Raw genomic sequence first — 22,743 nt, 5'->3', positions numbered from 1 at the left:
TTGGTTTGATTGCCGACTAAGTTCACTGTTCAATTTTGATAATGAAAACTAGGTATAAAGTAGAGGCGGGCTATTAAATTAATGAACTATATATATCCAAAAAAAAAAAAAAAAAACTATATATTACTCTTTCTACTACTAAGTTGCCGGATTACTGTAACGTTTTCCAAACGGAAATAGCAGCCGTAAATAAAGCGATAGAAACCCTGGAAGAGAATAGCTTAAGCTGCAACCGTGTTTACTTTTATATTGACAGCCAAGCAGCAATTAAGGTAATAATCTCGCATGGCACAGCATCTGAATGCGTGTTAGAGTGTAAACAGTCTCTGAAGAGAATCGGGACAGGGAGAAGCATACATCTATATTAGGTCCCGGGGCATATGGGAATAGATGGGAATGAAAAAGCGCATGAACTAGCTAAAAAGGGCGCATCCCTTGAAGCTTGCTACGTAGGCGTCCCAAATAGACTGGGCGAGAATAAGCGAAGGCGAGAGGTGCACATGATCGACCAAGCAGGAAAGGCGTAGGTTCAAGCGCGGGGCTGTAAAGGGTCGAAAATTATGTGTAGGTCTTACAACTTTAGACTAACTAAGTTGCTTCTATCATTAAAAAGAGAGAATTGTAGACTCATAACGGTTATCCTTTAAATTAGGCTCCATAGCAGTTAGGTGATAGCAGATGTAGAAAGTGCGGGCTGGAAAAGGAAACGACCGAGCACGTTCTGTGCTCGTGTCCTGCGCTTGCCAGGCTAAGACTCCAGCTATTAGGAGTGATACAGCTGTCAAATCTAGAAGCAGCAAGTGGCTTGAGTCCTAGGAAGCTTCTGGTATTTGCCAAGAGGACGGAGTTATTTTATAACATAGGTCCTTGTTTTTGATAGGGTTTTTCAGTTTGGTGGTTAAAACAAACTTCTGGTATCACTACGGACTCATTCAGTCTATGTGAGGTCCTCATGGACCGGCCAGTTCAACCTAACCTAACTACTAAGTTGATACTTGATTTAAATATTTTGTATTTAACAGGGTGTGTAAATATATATATAAAAAAATATATTTTCAGATCGTGTTCAATGTTGTTGCATCGGTTAAATTCAACGAAAAACTCAGTGATGCTATCGATATAAATGTATTTGGCACGAAAAAGATTTTAGATTTATCAATGGACATGAGAAAATTAAAGGTAAATTTTCAGTAAGCTAAATAGATTGAAAATATAATCAGTTTGTTAATAAAACAGTTCGATGTCGGAATACAACTTTAGTGTGAAATATTGATTTTTAAATTCTCAAGAACGGTAGCACTTCAAAGAACTTTACGAAAAGCTGTCTCCCTTTTTGTAACTATTGCCAATTACTCTGGCCTACGTTTTGTAAATATTTAAAATAAATGCTTCGTTATTTTACCAATTTGGGTTCACTGAATACGAAAATAGAAATTCAATCTTAAAGTAAGCTCTCATCTTAAAAATATTTCTGGTATCGAAATATATAACTCAAAAGTAAAATTCCATTGAACATAACTCATTTAAAACAAGTAAGGAAGGCTAAGTTCGGGTGTAATCGAACATTACATACTCAGCTGAAAACTCTGAAGACAAAATAAGAAAAAATCACCATGTAGGAAAATGAACCTAGGGTAACCCTGGAATGTGTTTGTATGATATGGGTATCAAATGGAAGGTATTAAAGAGTGTTTTAAAAGGAAGTGGGACTTAGTCCTATAGGTGGACGCCTTTTCGAGATATCACCATAAAGATGGTCCAGGGGTGACTCTATAATGTGTTTGTATGATATGGGTACCAAATTGAAGGTGTTAATGAGTATTTTAAAACCGAGTAGCCCTAAGTTGTATATGTGAAGGCGTTTTCGAGATATCGACAAAAATGTGGACCAGGGTGACCCAGAACATCATCTGTCGGGTACGACTAATTTATTTACGAACAATATTCCCGCCATGATTCCAAGGGATTTTGATTTCGCCTTGCATAACTTTTTCATTTTCTTCTACAAAAATTTACAAAATTTTTTCTAAAGTTATATTTTGCGTCAAAACAACAATCCAATCACCATGTTTCGTCCTTTTTTCGTATTTGGTATAGAATTATGGCATTTTTTTCATTTTTCGAAATACTCGATATCGAAAAAGTGGGCGTGTCATAGTCGGAATTCGCCCGTTTTTATTACCTAGATAGGGCGAGTTCACGTAAGTACGTGAACTAAGCTTGGTAATGATATATCGATTTTTGCGCAAGTTATCGTGTTAACGGCCGAGCGGAAGGACAGGCGGTCGGCTGTGTATAAAAACTGGGCGTGGCTGCAACCGATTTCGCCCATTTTCACAGAAAATAGTTATCGTTATAGAAGCTATGCCTCTACCAAATTTCACAAGGATTGGTAAGTTCTTGTTCGACTTATGGCATTCAAAGTTTTCATGAAAAGGCGGAGCCACGCCGATTTTGAAATTTTCCTTTATTTTTGTATTTTGTTTCACCATATAATTACTGGAGATGAATGTTGACATAATTTACATATATACTCTAAAGATATTAAATTTTTTGTTAAAATTTGATTTTTAAAACTTTTTTCTAAAAGTGGGCACATATCCGATTTTGCAAATTTTTATTTAGCACACATATAGTAATAGGAGTAACGTTTCTGCCAAATTTCATCATATACCCTCAACGACTGACAAATTATAGCTTGCAAAACTTTTAAACTGCCGTCTTTTAAAAATGGGCGGTGCCACGCCCATTGTCCAAAATTTTACTAATTTTTTATTCTGCGTCATAAGGTAAACCCACCTACCAAGTTGCATCGCTTTATTCGTCTTTGGTAATGAATTATCGCACTTTTTCGGTTTTTCGAAATTTTCGATATCGAAAAAGTGGGCGTGGTTATAGTCCGATTTCGTTCATTTAAATAGCGATCTGAGATGAGTGTCCAGGAACCTACATACCAAATTTCATTCAGATACCTCAAAATTTACTCAAGTTATCGTTTTCACGGACAGACAGATGGACGGACGGACGGACATGGCTAAATGAATTTCTTTTTTCGCCAGATCATTTTGATATATAGAAGTCTATATCTATTTCGAAAATAAAATTTCTATTGATAATCATAAGTAAGACCAACTGAACCTAAATCAGGTTATGCTACACCTCACATTTTTAGAAATTTTACGCGCCCAACGCTTTTATTTAATTGTCTGATGAACGGCATAGTTTCATGAGGAATGTGATAACTAGTACCTAGGACCTACCTAATTAATTTCTAGCTTTTAGTATTATTATTATTTCATGTAAGTATTGTTTTCAATAAAACCGTTTAACTTAAAATTTTTTTTTAAATAATTTTATTTACTAACGAATTCCTCTTTTTTTCGCTTGTCTTCTGTAATAGCTTCAGGGTACCTTAAATCAAGGTCCAACAGTATTCCGCTAGCATTCACGCGTTCCATCGGCCGTTCCTTTTCCATTGGCAATATGTCCTTGTGAAATCGTTTGCTCATATCACTACAGATAGGAGGCAAAAAATCGAGATGGGAATGAAGAAAGTGAATTTTTACGACATATTTAAGCATTTTCTGCTAATACTTTTGTAGAAGCTCGTGCCAATTTTCAAATATTCTATTGCCCAAAAAGCCATGAAATTTAAAAGTTCTTAATGGTTTTTTTCTATGCCCTGTAAATTCATTCAAAGTTTTGGTACTTAACAACTGTCCCTGTCACATGAGTCATATGTGACTCACGCGAGCTTATGAGTCACGTGTGACTCATTTATTTATACAACTTAAAGACGCTTTCTTGGTATGAACGTGTCGTTATATATTTGTGAATTCTATGTGAGCGTATATCAAAAGACCTAAACTTTAGTAAAATGAAAGAAAATTTCGAAATTTTTTTTCTGATACCTTTTCTCATTTTCTTCAATTTTTGTATATAATTCTAACATCAATCAAACAAAAAAGCACACTAATACACGCTTTTGATATTTATATATCAATTGTGATTCGAAAACTTAAATTATTTCATATGGTCCTATATGTTCACATCTGACTCATTGAACGTGGTAAACAAAATTGTTTTTGCTACGTTCAGGAGTCACATTTGACTCACAAAATAAAATAGACAAAATAAGGTAAATACATATATGTCAAATTATTTATAAAAATAATATTTTATAATATATATTCATATTATGCAATAAAGCAATACAAAAAAATAATGGGCGTGGGGCATTCTCAAAGCGCTTTGTATGGGGACAGGGAAGTTGCTAAGAATCACTCGAATTTAAGTTCCGACGAAAATTCCATCTTTTATTTTTGCGTCGCTTAGTGCTTGGTTTCCTCGAATGCGGTGCCGTTATATAGTAGCCTCAACATAGCAGTAGAGCGCATTGTCAAAAAAGGTAGCAATGTAAAACTAATTATGTGGAAACTTAGAGGACGGTGAAGTTCAGCGTAGCGAAATATAGCGGAAGGGTCATAAATATTACGGCCGTTATTGCAGTATAAACTAGTTCATCAACGTTTTTTCCCACCGCTATACGCTAATGGTCGTAATAAGCGGCGCCGTTTTTCAGGGAAATGAAACCTTTATAAACCGATTAAGCTATCGTAATAAAATATGGCTCTTGGGCTGCCCATATGAAAGTTACTAATTTCGCATTAAAATTTTTAAGAGAGGGTGTGGCATTACTGTTTTATTGAAGGAGCTTTTAATCAGAATTCGGTAGTGATATTTTGAGAACGTTTAAAGTTATAATAATGAATACTGTCCCCATTGTAAAAAACTAACATTAACTAAGAAAAAAGCATGATCGCATTAATGTTTTTTTTTTGTTGGCAATCAAGTTAAAAATTAACTTCTTCAACCTGTCAACCGTTTTTGGATGTCTGCCAAGATATAATGTTCATTCTTTCCATAAGTTGGGCTCGCCTTAATAGGCGTTGGTATGCCCCTTTTAAAAATTTTGCAATTAGAATTTTAGGTCGCCCTTACTGAATTTTAATCTAAAAATTGTATTGTGGTAGCTTTTGTGCGGGTATCCTGACTAAATTATTTCAAATCTCATTATACATATAAAGTGACATCTACCAAGTTACCCGATACTAGCTTAAATATGGCATAATTTAATAATAAGAGAAAACTATTAATTTTGAATTCTATATTTAGACTAAGGAATAAAATAAATATCTAAATAAATTTAAGGCGCGATAACCTCCGAAGACATTTTAGGCCGAGCTTCTCTTCCAATGTGTTCCTTTTTAATTTTTCCTAAAAATTTCCGGGACGGGTCTTCATGTTTTATGACGAATTCGAACGGCATCTGCAAGGCAGATGAGTCCTCGCTGAGAAGCTTTTCATGGCAGAAAAATACCCTGATGAGGGGCGACACCATTTAAAAAAACCTTCTTTTAATTGAAGAACTTGTTGCTAAAATTTTGATGTTGCTTTGCCCGGGAGGGAGGTGAGTTTAGCATCGTCGGTGTAGTGGGCGAAGAACGCTACCTCCACACCATGGAGTGGATCAAACACTAAATATGTAATGCAGTGATATAGAGATTTTAAAATTATTTTTCCTTTCTAGGCACTTGTACACATTTCAACACTTTATTGCAATTGTAATCGCAAGTTCATCAAGGAGCGCGTTTACGAGAATGATATTGGATATGAAAAAATTATGCAGGTATTTAGCATGAATTGAGTTGAATGAAACTTATTGTATTAATTTCACCCCTTCTAAATCAAAGTAAAAATTTCCTATGAAAAGTTAGATGAAAAAATGAAGGGAGATCGTACAGGGGCCATAAAGATATTTTTTTCCATGTTAAAAAAATTTAAAATTTTTTTTGTATCTCATACCCAAAAATGATAAATTCATAGCAGACGATACAGCTTATGCATATAATTCGGTTCAAATTAGAAACAGCTGAGAGCCGAAGCACAGTGGTTAGAGTTCAGATTTTAATATATCGCATTTTCCTAAGGTAACCTGAACCTTAACCCCTGTACGACATGCTTATGCATTTTTAATCCGAGCACAAAATTGTTATCCGATATCGCCTATTTTAGATAAAAGTATTAATTGAAGGTGTAATCATAAAAATATCTTTGACGCCTGTGCGAGACCCCTTAAATATCTTCAACAACTGGGACCAAATTATTTATTTATTTATTTTATTTATTTATTTAATTATTTAAAGTCAACTAACAAGAGTGGTCGACTAACAAAATACAAAGGAAAGTAACATAAAAAAAAAAGATAGCGTAAAAATATATACAAGTATAGAATTAAAAATGGAATTAATTAAAAATTTACAATTTTGTTTAACATTGAACAAGAACTAAAATTAAACTATCATTACAAATTAAACAAGTAAACTTTAAGATATCAGTTGAGACTGAAAAGTATAGCATTGCGTAAGGCAACAAACGAACATTCGATACTAATGCAATTATACAAGTCGTTATAGTACGAGCACCAAACACGTATAGGATCATTTTGCCAAAATTTATACGACACAGGAGTAATTGGAAGGGCACGTAGTGTCTGGGCACCCTAGCAGGAACTGCAAAGTTCAATCGGCTTAGCAGCTCAGAGGAGTCAACCTCACCTACAATTAGCTTATGCAGGAACATTACCCCGAGTAATATTCTACGATTTTCCAAAGTTGGCAAATTAATGAGAAGAAGTCTACTTCTATAAGACGGAAGATGAAGAGTTGAGTCCCAGTTAAAGGCCCGTAGAGCAAAAATTAAAAATTGTTTCTGCACAGACTCAATACGCTTTATATGAGTAATATATAATGGACACCAAACACACGAGCAATACTCAAGTATTGGGCGGACCAGCGAAGTGTAGAGGACTTTGGTCAGATACGGATCTTTGAACTCCTTAGGTCAGCGTTTAACAAAACCAAGGGTACCCCTTGCTTTATTAGTAATAGCTGAAATATGTGAATTGAAGCTCAGTTTCGAGTCAAACAGAACCCCTTAAATCGTTAATCGAAGATATACGCTCCATAAGAGTGCCATAAAGTGCATAAGATGACAGGACAGGCTTCACGCGATGAAATGTCATGAACTTACATTTGGAACAGTTTAGAACTAATGCATTTATTGTACACCACCGTTGAAATGAGTCCAAATCAACCTGAAGTAGATTTGAGCAAGTTAAATCCGAAGGCAAGCATGTATAGCAAATTTTTACATCATCGGCATACATTAGAGCTCGTGAATGTTTCAAAATCTGTGTCAGATCATTAATAAAAAGAGTAAAAAGCAATGGTACTAAATGACTGCACTGAGGTACACCAGAGGTAACATTAATTGATTTTGAAATAATATTTTTATAAAGCACCTTTTGGGTTCTATTTGAAAGATAGCTTGAGAGCCATGAGTCAGATTCTTCGGAAAGCCCAGTAAATCAAGCTTCAGAATCAGAAGTTCGTGATTCACTGAATCAAAAGCTTTACTAAAATCCGAATAAATTACATCTGTTTGCTTGCTAGCCAAAAAACCATCCCGAACTAAAGAGGTAAACTCAAGTAGGTTTATGGTGGTTGATCTACAACTCACAAACCCATGCTGAAAGGGTGACAATATGGAAGTACACCAATGTTGAAGCTGACAGGTAATTATTTGTTCAAAGGTTTTAGGAATAGCTGAAAGCTTAGCAATTCCCCTATAATTCTCAATATTAGATCTACTACCTTTCTTGTGCAGAGGTATGATAAATGACTGTTTCCAAATTGATGGAAATGACGCCGATTGCAAAGATAAATTGAACAATTTTACGATCGGTTCTGTTAAGTTCACAGCACAGAACTTAAGCACAAAGCCAGGAATACCATCGGGCCCTGGAGAAAAAATTGGTTTCAGAGCTAAACAACTCTGAAGTACAGTGGCACTATCAATGACTGGATTGAGAATACAGTTAGAACTAACTATTTCGAACGTATAACTACCGGTTTGGGTACAGGTTGACGAATAGGTCGATTTGAAAAAGTCTGCAAATAAGTCGGCAATATCATGGTCAAGGCTAGCATTCTTGCCACCCAAAGACAAAGATGATGGAAATCCCGAAGATTTGCGATTAGGATTGTTAAAAAACTTAATTTTGCATCTTGTTAAATACGACTTGTAGCAGTTTTGATTCAGGCGTTGGAAATTAGAACGGGCAACTAAATATTTAGAAAAATCTTCAGAAGGACCAGATCTTTTAAAACGCTTATAGAGCCTCGATTTAATATTGTTTAGGTTAGCAGGTTGCCTCGAGAATCAAGGTCGTTTACTACTTTTAGCCTTAACAAAATGAACCGGAACGCAACGATTAATAAAGTCATTTAGGTAACTATAAAAAAAAAAACGTGGCAGCCTCAACATCAGTACAAGCATAAAGGTCAGACCAATCGTGGGAAGCTAACAGTTGATTAAGCAAATCAAAGTTAGCCTTTTTAAAACATCTCGAACGAGAACGGCATGACACTTTCATAAAATTAATCGTAGGCGGTAAATTGTACAGTGTAACCTCAAGTGTGGGGTGCAAGGGATCTTCAGGCAGGGATAAGGCAGGGATTCGACTGAGACAAGTACCTATTGAACTATCACCAAAAACTAAATCTAACAACTTATTTTTAGAGTTAACCACATTATTAATCTGAACTAGCGGCAATTCTATAAGCAAACGAATAAAATCATGCTGTGTAACAGGAGTCAAAAAGTTTGAATCATCATTGCCAATCCAAATAACGTATGATAAATTAAAGTCCCCAAGAACCACTAGGCGATCGTTATCACGCAAACGAGAATGTAGGCTGTGGATAATTGCTTTATGGCAATCATAAACGTACATATCTGACCGAGGCGGTATGTAGGAACAAGAAATATATAAGAAACAAGTAAGGAAGGCTAAGTTCGGGTGTAACCGAACATTACATACTCAGTTGAGAGCTATGGAGACAAAATAAGGAAAATGAACCTGGGGTAACCCTGGAATGTGGTTGTATGACATGTGTATCAAATGAAAGGTATTAAAGATTATTTTAAGAGAGAGTAGGCCATAGTTCTATGAATGGACGCCATTTAGGGATATCGCCATAAAGGTGGACCAGAGCTGACTCTAGAATTTGTTTGTACGATATGGGTATCAAATGAAAGGTGTTACTGAGCATTTTAAGAGGGAGTGGGCCTTAGGTCTATCGGTGGACGCCTTTTCGAGATATCCCCATTAAGGTGGACCGGGGGTGACTCTAGAATGTGTTTGTACGATATGGGTATCAAATGAAAGGTGGTAATAAGTATTTTAAAAGGGAATGGGCTTTAGTTCTATCGGTGAACGCCTTTTCGAGAAATCGCCATAAAGGTGGACCAGGGGTGACTCTAGAATATGTTTGTACGATATGGGTATCAAATGAAAGCTGTTAATGAGTATTTTGAAAAGGAGTGATCCTTAGTTCCATAGGTGGACGCCGTTTCGAGATATCGCCATAAAGGTGGACCAGGGGTGTCTCTAGAATGTGTTTGTACGATATGGGTATCAAACGAAAAGTTTTACTGAGCATTTTAAGAGGGAGTGGGCATTAGGTCTATAGGTGGACGCCTTTTCGAAATGTCGACATCAGGGTGGGCCAGGGGTGACTCTAGAATGTGTTTGTATGATATGGGTATCAAATGAAAGATGGTAATGAGTATTTTAAAAGGGAGTAATCCTTAGTTCTATAGGTGGACGCCTTTTCGAGATATCGCCATAAAGGTGGACCAAGGGTGACTCTAGAATGTTTGTACGATATGGGTATCAAACGAAAGGTGTTACTGACCATTTTAAGAGGGAGTGGGCATGAGGTCTATAGGTGGACGCCTTTTCGAGATATCGTCATTAGGGTGGGCCAGGGGTGACTCTAGCCCTAGAAGCCTAACCTACGCCTGCGAAGCGTACATTGATTTTAAAACTCTCTTTCTTTTTTAAACTGTTTAAGTTAACACCTCGTGCTTTTTCGTCAAGTCAGTAGTCGGTTGATGCTTGCTGAGCGCGCACTTTTCGCTAATTCAAACTTAACCATTTTTGAGTTTTTCACGTATAACACGCCTACGAGACGTATGTTTAGGCTTTATGTAAGTTTTCATCACGATTGGATATATTAATATTTGGGTGTTTTATGCTCATTATTTCTGTATGTACATATCTTATAGAACTTGTGAATATGTCACGATATAATAAATTGAACGTTGACGATATTTTTTCCATCCTATGCGAAGAAGATAACATAACTGCAGACGATTCAGCTTCAGAAGAAGAAGGAGAGGAGAACTGTCTCCAGAATGTTGAAAACAATGATGAAAACAGTTGTGATAGTGAGGATACACAAGTAAATTCCTGCACTGAAGAAGATATCGATGCTGCCGACGTTTCAGTTACTTTCAGTTCCGAACGAATACATCATATTTCTGACAAAATTATTCGTGGTAAGAATGGGCATATTTGGTCAACCCGTAAGGCCACATTATCTCACAGAACAAAAGCAATGAATATAGTTCGCGCATCTCGGGGTCCAGCAAGCACATGCAAAAATATATTTGATCCCACGCATATTTTCAATCTCTTCATAACAGACGAAATTTTAAATGAAATTGTTAAATGGACCAATGTCGAAATGATAATTAAAAGACAAAATATATCAAAAACAACAGCGACTTATAAAGACACTCAATACTTAGAGATTCGTGCATTTATAGGCATTCTATCTCTGACTGCTGTCATGAAGGATAACCACCTTTCAACAGACGAATTGTTTGATTCTACTTTTTCTGGCACACGGTACGTTTCAGTAATGAGTAAAGAAAGATTTGAGTTTTTATCTAGATGTCTAAGAATGGACGATAAAACCTTGCGTCCGATGCTTCGACCAAATGACGCATTCGTTCCAGCTAGAAATGTTTGGGAAATGTTTATAAAGCAATGCCGAAACAATTACATTCCTGGATCGGAAGTAACAATTGATGAGCAGTTACTAGGGTTTAGAGGCAGATGCCCCTTCCGGATTTACATTCCGAATAAGCCCAGCAAGTATGGAATCAAGTTTCCGATGATGTGCGACGCAACGTACAAGTACATGATTGATGCGGATCCATATACTGGAAGAACCACAAATAGTGGAGGCATTCCACTTGGTGAATTTTATGTAAAAAAATTGTCGAAAACCATTCATGGTTCTAATAGGAGCATAACATGTGATAACTGGTTCACATCAGTTCCCCTGGCTAAAAACCTTCTTCAACCGCCTTACAAAATGACTATAGTTGGCACAATACGTTCTAATAAGAGAGAAAAACCTGAAAAACTTAAAAATTCAAGATCCCGATCTGCTGTACTTCTATGTTTTGCTTTGATGGGCCACTGACACTGGTGTCTTATAAGCCAAAGCCCTCAAAGATGGTTTACTTATTGTCCTCTTGTGATGAAGACGCAATAATTAATCATTCAAGTGGAAAACCAGACATGATTCATTTCTACAACCAAACAAAAGGAGGGGTAGATTCATTTGATCAGATGTGTTCGTCAATGTCATGCAGCCGTAAGACAAATAGATGGCCAATGGCTGTATTTTACGGCATTCTGAACATTTCATTTGTAAACAGTGCTATAATTTATAGTCACAACATGGCGGCAAATAATAAAAAGCCTTTGAATCGCAGATAATACATGAAGCAACTATCTACAGATTTGATGAAACCATGGATGGAAGAAAGGCTTCAAGGCCCAACTTTGATCAGGTCTGTGCGAGACAATATAGGTACAATTCTCGGCGATCCTACAAGTACACACGATAATTCTCAATCAGAAGAATCAGAACCTAAAAAACGAAAATATTGTTGTTTCTGCTCCTACAAAAAAAGAGGATGTCAAAAATAGTGTGCTATAAGTGCAAAAAACCAATATGTTGTGAGCACAAACATGATGTATGTGTAGACTGCTCCTAAATTATATATACATATATATGTATCTAGTCATCCAAAGACTGATTACATTACAAATAAGTAAAACAAACCATTTTAGTAAAATAATGAACTGTTTTTTTTTTTGTTTTCTAAATTGTTTAACTTTATTTTCTATGCACCTGGTTTTTATGTTCGTTATTTTTTGTGATAATAAATATGTTTGAATTAATTTTATTTTATAGAAAATGTGTTTTATTAATAGTTTGTATTCCGATCTAAAACTTCATTAAAAAAAAACTATATAACTAAGCAGAATTTATCTTAGAGGTTATTATTAGTACATGTAAGCCTCTGAGACGTATGTTTATGCTTTATGTATTACTAAAATAGGTTAGGCTTCTAGGGCTAGAATGTGTTTGTACGATATGGGCATCAAACGAAAGGTGTTACTGAGCATTTTAAGAGGGAGTAAGCACTAGGTCTATAGGTGGACGCCCTTTCGAGATTTCGCCATTAGGGTGGGACAGGGGTGACTCTAGAATGTTTGTACGATATGGGTATCAAATGAAAGGTGTTACTGAGCATTTTAAGAGGGAGTGGGCATTAGGTCTATAGGTGGACGCCCTTTCGAGATATCGCCATTAGGGTGGGCCAGGGGTGACTCTAGAATGTTTGTACGATATGGGTATCAAGCGAAAGGTGTTACTGAGCATTTTAAGAGGGAGTGGCCATTAGGTCTATAGGTGGACGCCTTTTCGAGATATCGCCATTAGGGTGGGCCAGGGTGACTCTAGAATGTGTTTGTACGATATGGGTATCAAATGAAAGGTGGTAATGAATATTTTAAAAGGGAGTAATCATTAGTTCTATAGGTGGACGCCTTTTCGAGATATCGCCATAAAGGTGGACCAAGGGTGACTCTAGAATGTTTGTACGATATGGGTATCAAACGAAAGGTGTTACTGAGCATTTTAAGAGGGAGTGGGAATTAGGTCTATAGGTGGACGCCTTTTCGAGATATCGCCATTAGGGTGGGCCAGGTGTGACTCTAGAATGTTTGTACGATATGGGTATCCAACGAAAGGTGTTACTGAGCATTTTAAGAGGGAGTGGGCATTAGGTCTATAGGTGGACGCCTTTTCGAGATATCGCCATTAGGGTGGGCCAGGGGTGACTCTAGAATGTTTGTACGATATGGGTATCAAACGAAAGGTGTTACTGAGCATTTTAAGAGGGAGTGGACATTAGGTCTATAGGTGGACGCCTTTTCGAGATATCGCCATTAGGGTGGGCCAGGGGTGACTATAAAATGTTTGTACGATATGGGTATCAAACGAAAGTTGTTACTGAGCATTTTAAGAGGGAGTAGGTATTAGGTATATAGGTGGACGCCTTTTCGAGATATCGCCATTAGGGTGGGACAGGGGTGACTCTAGTATGTGTTTGTACGATATGGATATCAAATTAAAGGTATTAATGAGGGTTTTAAAAGCGAGTGGCCCTTAGGTGTATATGTGAAGGCGTTCTCGCGATATCGACCAAAATGTGGACCAGGTGATCCAGAAAATCATCTGTCGGGTACTGCTAATTTATTTATATATGCAAAGCCACTAACAGTATTCCTGCCAAGATTCCAAGGGCTTTTGATTTCGCCTTGTAGAACTTTTTCATTTTCTTCTACTTAAGTGGTAGGTGTCACACCCATTTTACAAAGTTTTTCCAAAGTTATATTTTGCGTCAATAAACCAATCCAGTTACCCTGTTTCATCCCTTTTTTCGTATTTGGTATAGAATTATGGAATTTTTTCATTTTTCGTAATTTTCGATATCGATAAAGTGGGCGTGGTTATGGTCGGATTTCGGCCATTTTTTATACCAAGATAAAGTGAGTTCAGATAAGTACGTGGGCTTAGTTTAGTAAAGATATATCGGATTTTGCTCAAGTTATTGTGTTAACGGCCGAGCGGAAGGACAGACGGTGGACTGTGTATAAAAACTGGGCGTGACTTCCACCGATTTCGCCCATTTTCACAGAGAACAGTTACCGTCATAGAGTCTATGCTCTTACCAAATTTGAGAAGGATTGGTAAATTTTTGTTCGACTTATGGCAATAAAAGTATTCTAGACAAACTAAATGAAAATGGGCGGAGCCACGCCCATTTTGAAATTTTCTTTTATTTTTGTATTTTGTTGCATCATATCATTACTGGAGTTGAAGTTTGACTTAATTTACTTATATACAGTAAAGATATTGAATTTTTTGTTAAAATTTGAATTTAAAAAAATTTTTTTTTAAAAAGTGGGCGTGTTCTTCATCCAATTTTGCTAATTTTTATTTAGAACATATATAGTAATAGTAGTAACGTTCCTGCCAAATTTCATCATGATATCTTGAACGACTGCCAAATTACAGCTTGCAAAACTTTTAAATTACCTTCTTGTAAAAGTGGGCGGTGCCACGCCCATTGGCCAAACTCTTACTAATTTTCTATTTTACGTCATAACGTCAACCCATCTACCAAGTTTCGTCGCTTTATCTGTCTTTCGTAATGAATTATCGCACTTTTTCGGTTTTTCGAAATTTTCGATATCGAAAAAGTGTGCGTGGTTATAGTCCGATATCGTTCATTTTAAATAGCGATCTGAGATGAGTACTCAGGAACCTACATACCAAATTTCATCAAGATACCTCAAAATTTACTCAAGTTATCGTGTTAACGGACGGACGGACGGACGGACGGACGGACGGACATGGCTCAATCAAATTTTTTTTCGATCCTGATTATTTTGATATATGGAAGTCTATATCTATCTCGATTCCTTTATATATGTACAACCAACCGTTATCCAATCAAACTTAATATACTCTGTGAGCTCTGCTCAACTGAGTATAAAAATTCGGGAACAAGAGCTTTACAGCTATGAATTCAATGCCAAGCACGTCCTCATAGCTCAACAATTCAGTAGAAATACTGGACAATACAGCTATCAGGACACCGCCTGCTCTCGACTGACGATCACAACGAAAAACAACGTAGTCATTTGAAAATAACTCTGAATTTAAATAACCAGGTTTTAGCCAAGTCTCTGTGAAAGCAATCACTTCCGCTGTAAAAGTAAAACTGTTAAGGTAAAACGCATTTAATTTGGAACGTAAACCACGAACATTCTGATAGTGAATAGTTGCTTTTGAATCGTATTGGCAGGGCTGGTAATCAAGTTTTTTAAAACTATACGTGCGCGAGGCTCAACCTCCGAATGTATAGGCCAAAAAGATTTGTCAAGAACGATATCAAAATATACATCTGGAACTGATATTTTAAATGAAGAAAAATCCCTCACATACTTAAAAACAAATTTATGAGCACTAATGTTAATGGAACCTGTACTATTAATCTTAGCTAAGATATAATTAACCACATCAGACTCCGTCAGAGATGAATGCAATCTTGATACGAAAATTGCCCGTCGGGGCGGCAGGGCAGTAACCAACCTAGGACCAGCCGGATCTAAATTAGTATCACCCAAATTTCCAGCAACATCAAAAATGTTATCGTTATTCGATACAGCGTCATTACCATTTAAATTACGCGCAGTGTTGCTATCATTTACAATATTTTGGTTATTAACAGCATGAGAAGAGGCAGTGTTCATAGAAATGTTAGCGCCGGCATTAGCAGTGTTAGTAGCGCATGGCACTTCGGCAGAGCTAACAGCATTATTGAAATTGCTTTGGACATTAAACTGGAGACATTGGTGCTTTATCGGTAACCGTATCGGTAACCTTTTAACAGCTGATTCGACCAACCTTATGAGAATCAATGCAATCGATTATTGGTGCCGCTAAAGTCGTAACCGTATCGTAGCCAACCAATTGGGTTTTGGTTTACCGTCGTAACGATAAACAGCTGATTACGTTAGGGATACGGATACAGCGATACGACATACGGCACCAATGACTCCAGCTTTAGCAACAGAAACGGGAAGATTAAAAAAACTTTTTATTTGATAGAAGACCACCCTAATATACTCATTATATATTTTAATAAAATTTCGACTTTTAATCACTTTTTAGATATTTCGCATTTTTGACGATGAGACTTTGGAAAAATTTCGTCATTGTCTAATTGGTGAAATGCCAAACACATACACAATGACCAAAAAGTGTGCTGAAAATTTAGTCAATCATCGCGCATTTTATTTGCCTGCTGGAATTTTTCGGCCACCCATTGGTAAGTAAAATAAAGAAAATAATGCATAACATCGGATCTTCTCTATAATATGATACATAATTTAATGATATTTGAAGTCTTTTATTTTAAAGCAGACAAATCTTAGTGGCCTTTTACTGGGCCAACAAAATTTTCCAGTTATGTAGAGACATAGTACAGGTTTAGAAGTATGATATGTATGAGAAGGAAACAATTCCTTTCTCTTTCTAACACACTACAGTTTGACACTTCGGTCAGTGTGCAACTCAGTGGAACCTGTGTGGAACAAGCGTTTGACACTGAACGAAGTGTCAAAATTACCGGGGTTGCTGTCGTAGAAAGCGACACAAGGAAACAAAAGCCTGAGCGGAATATCAGATATGGGTTGCTGTGATGGTAAATTTTTTTGAACCAATTTAGTATGAAAATGTAGGGCACCTATATGGGTCCTACAGAAAATTATACAAAAGTCTTGAACTGGGGTATGACGCGTAGTTATTCCAGCATTAAGAATACAAACACGGGTGCTAAGTTTTTCTACCCGTTTAAAAGTTCTCTGCGAAAAACAGTTTGAAACCAAGGTCTACTGCAATAATCCGACCAAAAGTGTGTAAAGAGAAATGAAAAGACGCATTTTGGCCTATTATCAATAGTCTAAAGAGAAAAAGTATTCGAATTATTGGAAGCGAGGCAAAAACGCGTCTACTAATACCTCCCCCGACGATTTTGGCCGTGTTTTAGCAATCGTCCCCGCTAATAAAGTATCACAATTTATTAATTCAAATTGCTCAAAATATATGGATATTAAAGAGAGATGTAATTAAGTGCTCGTTTGAAAGTAAATAAGGATATTTCTTTGTAATATAACAATAATAATGTTACGCAGTTTTCGTTAGCAGCTGCTACACTTTTTTTTTGGTCCTAAGAAGTGCCACAGTACCAAATAGCATCCACAAAAAAAAAAAACGAACAAGAACAAGAATTTTATCAGGTGAGCGTGGCTGTGTATGTGCGTACTGCTACATATCCTACTTGTAGACTTTTACAATGATGTAGAGATATAGTAATTTCAGAAATTTAGTAATTTCAGTCGTCAATATATTGAAGTAAAAACAAAATTTCTCTTGTCTTTCATTTTTACTATTCTAAACTAAAGCTTAAAATTTAAAGGCTGTCATTTTTATCCCCAGAGTGTACTGGAATGCAAGGTTATTATGACTTTAATTGGATAAGGGTAGTACGTAATGGCAAAAAAGAATCGAGATAGACGACTTCTTTACATCAAAACTATCGCCATCGAAAACGATCTTGACTGAGCGATGTCCGTCCGTCCATCCGGTAAAAGCATTTCTTGTGTAAAATTTGAGATATCTTAACAAAATTTGGCTCGACTCAGAATAAGTAGAATAGTATTGAAAATGAAGTCGAACTATAACCACGCCCACTTTTTCGAAAAGTGCGATAATTTTTTACCAAAGATCCACAAAGCGATGCAACTTGATATGTGGGTTGAGTTTAGGAAAATGGGGAAGGGAAAAATATTGGAAATTAGCACCACTCGCATTAAAAAGAATAAATTTAAAAATTTCACAAGCCATAATTCAAAAGCCGGTGAAGATATCGTACTAACATTTGCAAGGCGATTGCTCTGATCATTTTATATATGTAAAATCGATATCGAAATTTCGAATAAAGAACAAAAAACGCGAAAGTTTATTGCCAAAGACGGAAAAAAATTTGGTAAAATTTAAAAAAATTGGCATCACGCCGCGTAGTGGGCTGGATTTAGCTTTCAGTGGACTTAGGAAAATGAAAAAAATATTAGTTGATAACACAACAACTTTGATGGAGATCGATTTTAAGTGTCATTACATGACGTTTTTATATATGAGTATTTTTTCATAAAGTCTTAAACAAAAAAGTTATAGCAAATAAAATATTTTATGTATGGGAAAAATCAAATTTTTACCGTTAACTCATTTTCCTCACATTTCCTCAAACTTCAATAATTTATTTATATAGGTAGGGATATATACTATGCAGTGTACTCGGTTTCATGGTTCGAAAAGTTTCGTGTTTTTTTTTTTTTTGGTAGTCCGAATCACTTTTTAATTTTGGGTAGAATTTAAAAACAAAAATATTTTTTTGTGTTTTTTTGTGTCTTTTTTTTTAATGTTAGTATTGCGAATCACTTTTTAATTCTGGGTAATATTTAAAAACAAAAATATTTGATATGCCCCTGTTACCGTTTACAACTCAACTCTGGTTGGGTTGAAATTTCGCAATTTGGTATTAAATATTACAACTCAACCTGTCAAAAAAAAAATGTTAGTTGGGTTGTATAGTCTAACAACTTTTTGTGGCATTACCGTTTACAACCTTGTATTGGTGTAGTTGTCAAAGACGTCAAAATCTTATAACTGATTACTAGCAGTTGTCCATACAATTTTGCAGTTGTTTTGAAAAGATTTTACGTTTTAGAAGACGGTTCACCACCTAATTTTTAACAACAATTTTCAAACTTGGTATCAAAAGACACGTTTCGAACTCCGATTTAAAAATCCGAAAACAAAAATTAAAAATTTAATTTCTGTCATATCATTTCGGTTCGCTGGACCCACCCTGGGTTATTTTTACAAATCGCGGCCAACGCAGAAAGATGTTCTGTGCAAAAAAACTGTGGATCGGGCCTCATATTTTGGACCCTCGGGCCATTTTGAAGGTTTTTGTAAATATTTTTCGACAGGAATAAAATTTTTAATTTCCGCTTTCGAATCCTAAAAACGAAACGCGTCTTTTGATACCACCTTTGATAACAGTTAGATGGTGCACGGGCTCATAAAACGTTACCAAAAAAAAAAAAAAAAATTAAAGCTGGTAGTTTAACCTTTTTTAATCAAACAATAATCAACAATTTTGTACACATTTATAGAAAAAACGTATAAATATAAATAAATAAAAACGTATAAATATAAATAAATTGAATAACTTTTTGACTTTATGAAACGACATTCCGAAGTTGGACGAGGCTGTTCGGTTGCAGCCAAAATAGGTGAAATTATGCGAATATGAGTCCCACTGATACTTATCACTACTCCTGGGAGTCCTGTTTTAGAGTAAAATACAATTTTTGCTGTTTGGGTTTTAATCCACTTCGCACAAATATGCTTCTCAATAATATCTAAAACCAGTCCAACACCATAATCATTTCCACAGCATTTTTGATAGCTGCCATCAGCAAGGAATCTGAGTGTGGCGCATAATTTTAAAATAGGGTACAGCCTTCCCTCGAAAGCGTTTGCGGAAATGGTCCTTAATTTTGTTTAGTAATGAGCAAAATGCTTCCTTTCAAATCTGCAAAAATAACTTCATTAGAAGCTCATCATTTGTCACTTAAACATTTTCTTACTTGGTGCTTGGTAGTTTCAAGGGATTGGAATGATCACGCGAATGTTTTCCGTATTCGGGACATGTCAATCACCAACATTTTCGCCATTATAAAATAGATTTCATATCATATAATATCTTGTAATAACAAAATCACTTTTGCAAATGCTTAAATTTCTGCCACAAATTGATCCGCTGTTCATTTATCTGTCAAATCATCACTTTCCTAGGTTGCCAACACCAATTCAACTTCAACTGAAATAAGTTGTAATTCGTAATACCAAACAGGAGATGAGTTGTCTGAAAGTTGAGTTGTTTTAATTACAACCCAACTAAGTTGAGTTGTATACCGTAATAGGGTCAATAATTCATATTATGCATTTAATTTTTTTATGTTGAATTTGCATTTAACAATCCAAAAAAGGTTCAAATCAAAAATTTAGCTATTCCAGCGTGTTCGTTAATTTTTTTTTTTATATGAGAAACTAAAATATTTAGTTTTCTGTATCATAGTCGAGGTTTTGCGGTAGGAGTAGTAGAGATTTCACTTCTTCGGATATTTCCTCATGCTTACTAGGCAATTTCAATCTCCTCGATGAAATAAATCAGAAATAACTAATAAATCATTTTCTTGCATGGTCTCGACGATATGCTGTAAAATTTTTCTTTCTGGATTCAGCGGCTTCTTCGGACAACTTTCCGATAGGAATGGAACCAAAATGCTCTATTATTGAAGCTCCGTGTACTAAAATTGTATGCACACTTGAAGGCATGTACTACCATACATATAGTTCGACGTAAACACGAATGGTTTCCCTTGCGTACATGTTGAACTTTAGTAAATTTATTGTATACCCACATGAAAGTGCCCCTAATATTATAGAGAATGAGATTTTCACTAACACCAGTTATAGAGGCGGTAGATTTAATGTCAACGTCTAGCGGTATTTCCACCATTCGTTGTACCCTGCCCTTGCTTTACCACGTCTACCAATAAACTAGTCTGTATAGTAAAAATTATTTTAGTGAAGCCAAAATTGCTGGAAATTGAAAAAATACCTAGATGTACACATATGCTCGTTAGGGTATGTCGATAAGGAACCCGGTTACTATAAATGTCATAACTTTTTTAAATTAGGTTTTACGAAAAAAATGTTATATAACCAAAAATTATGGAAAAAGATCACTGTGCGCCGTCCACATTAAGAAGACGATTATTTAAGTGTTTTTCAGCCGTAAATGCAAAGCCGGAAAAGATATCACATCGAAATTAGGGGTAGGGGTTTCCCTTGCTACTATATATACATTGTGTGAAAATAAGCTTACTCGATTTGAGGCCACGCCAACTCTAAAATAATTCGACAACGAACATTCGAAAAATTGAGCAAATGCGATAATTCATTACCCACGACCGATCAAAAGTTGACTATGTCAAAAAAGAAGAAATTTGTAAAAATTTTGGAAAACGGCTCACATTTTGAAGAATAAAAATTGTTTAATTTAATTTTCCTTACAATCCCAACAATACCAATAATTCGTCAGCGTTTGTAAGAACGCTCATCTTAGTAGCCCAAATTTTATTAATACATGTATGAAGAGGCGGCCGTGGATGTGTGGTGGTAGCATGCTCCACATACCACACCGAAGATCCTGGGTTCACGCCACGGAAAACGCAACATGAAAATTTTAGAAACAAGTTTTTTCAATTGGAAGAAAATTTTTTTAAGCAGGGTCGCCTCTCAGCAGTGGTTTGGCAAATACTCCGAGTGTATTTCTGCCATGAGAAGCTTCTCAGTGAAAATTTATCTGTCTTGCAGCTGCCGTTCGTAGTCGGCATGTAGTTCCCGTTCCGCCAATTTGTGGGAAAAATTAAAAGGAGCACAACGCAAATTGGAAGAGAAGCTCGACCTCAAATCTCCTCGGAGTTTATCGCGCCTTAGGTTTTATTTTTAGTATGAAGAGGTGAGATTTTATGACGACTCATAAAGAGTCAACGCCATAAAGCTAGGTTGTATACTCTAATCCTGTGCATATAGTCAATTCATGCCTCTCTTGTGTTCTTCGTTGATACAAGAATGATGTGTAGAGCAGCAAAAATGATATCCTTTCTTAACCATATGTACTTATCATATGTGCTTGTACATAAACAAATATTTCGAAAAACTAAAAGAAAATGCTAAACTGCATCCAATATCAGCAATAAAAAAAAATCAAAAACTTTGCAAGCACATTTACACTTCAATGACATAAATGTCCCAGAGGACGCATTTGTTAGAGATACGTGGTGTGCACAAAATGCAACAAAATAATAAATACAAATACAAATTTTGGAATATAAAGGACGGAGTTGAATCTTCAACACTTGCGCTCGAATATGAAGATGTAAGTAAAAAAGACAAGGTAATGCAGTGCAAGGTACTTTGTCCGATATGAACACCGATAAACATATTCAAAGTTTGCAAAATTTGAAAAACAACAATGCATACGAATGTCTAGATAAAAATTGAAAGCTGGAGGGAAATAAAGGCTAGAGGGGATAAAGGAAGCATAAGAAGAATGTAAGTGAGCACGTTGAGAGGTAAACGTACACGGCCACACATATATGCATGCGCATCAGTGACCTCTGTGGGAGGAAAATGGTTAACATCTTCCCTTACTTAGGTCCTCAAAGTTTTTCAACTATTTTTGCTGTTAGATATTTATCTTGCAAAAAAAATTAAAATCGAAATTATTAAAAAAATATATATATATTTAGCAGGGACGGAAAATAATAATTAATTTTTTTTCGGAGTCGAAAAAGTCTTGGTCAAAAAATTGTCCTAGGTGAAAATGTTTGAGTTCCCAGGTATCCCTATAGCAATAGCATGTCGAATCATGCATCCTTTTTATTTTCCGAACTTTTTTCATAAAAGTCCACATATAAAAGTAAAATTTGTATTTTTATTTTTTGAGTCCGATAGAACTAGTTAAACTCGGACTTTTATTTTGGCCTTTAATTTATTTATTTAACATTTATTTCCAGACTTTATTTTTAAAAGTCCGAGTTTAACTAGTTCCATCGGACTCAAAAAATAAAAATCCGAAAATAATTTTTATCTTGATCCAAATATATTAAAAGTCCAAAATTAATAGTTTTGCAACGAATTATATTATAAAAGGAATAACAGTTTCCGCCTCTGATACTTAGTACATACATATGTATAA

General features: G+C 35.7%; 1 protein-coding gene across 1 annotated transcript in view; it reads left to right on the top strand.

The window, feature by feature from the left end:
- Positions 1–22,743, top strand: part of LOC137253823 (fatty acyl-CoA reductase wat) — a 51,859-nt gene that overhangs the window by 5,650 nt on the left and 23,466 nt on the right. Inside the window, exons 3-5 of the mRNA XM_067791337.1 lie at positions 1,060–1,179; positions 5,591–5,689; positions 16,017–16,173. Coding sequence (XP_067647438.1) covers positions 1,060–1,179; positions 5,591–5,689; positions 16,017–16,173 — 376 coding nt within the window. The remainder of the gene's footprint in view (positions 1–1,059; positions 1,180–5,590; positions 5,690–16,016; positions 16,174–22,743) is intronic.

The sequence above is a fragment of the Eurosta solidaginis genome, chromosome 5, assembly GCF_040869045.1.
Source record: "Eurosta solidaginis isolate ZX-2024a chromosome 5, ASM4086904v1, whole genome shotgun sequence".
NCBI lineage: Eukaryota > Metazoa > Arthropoda > Insecta > Diptera > Tephritidae > Eurosta > Eurosta solidaginis.
Note: the sequence above shows the minus strand (reverse complement) of the source record. Positions and strands in the feature narration are given on the sequence as shown.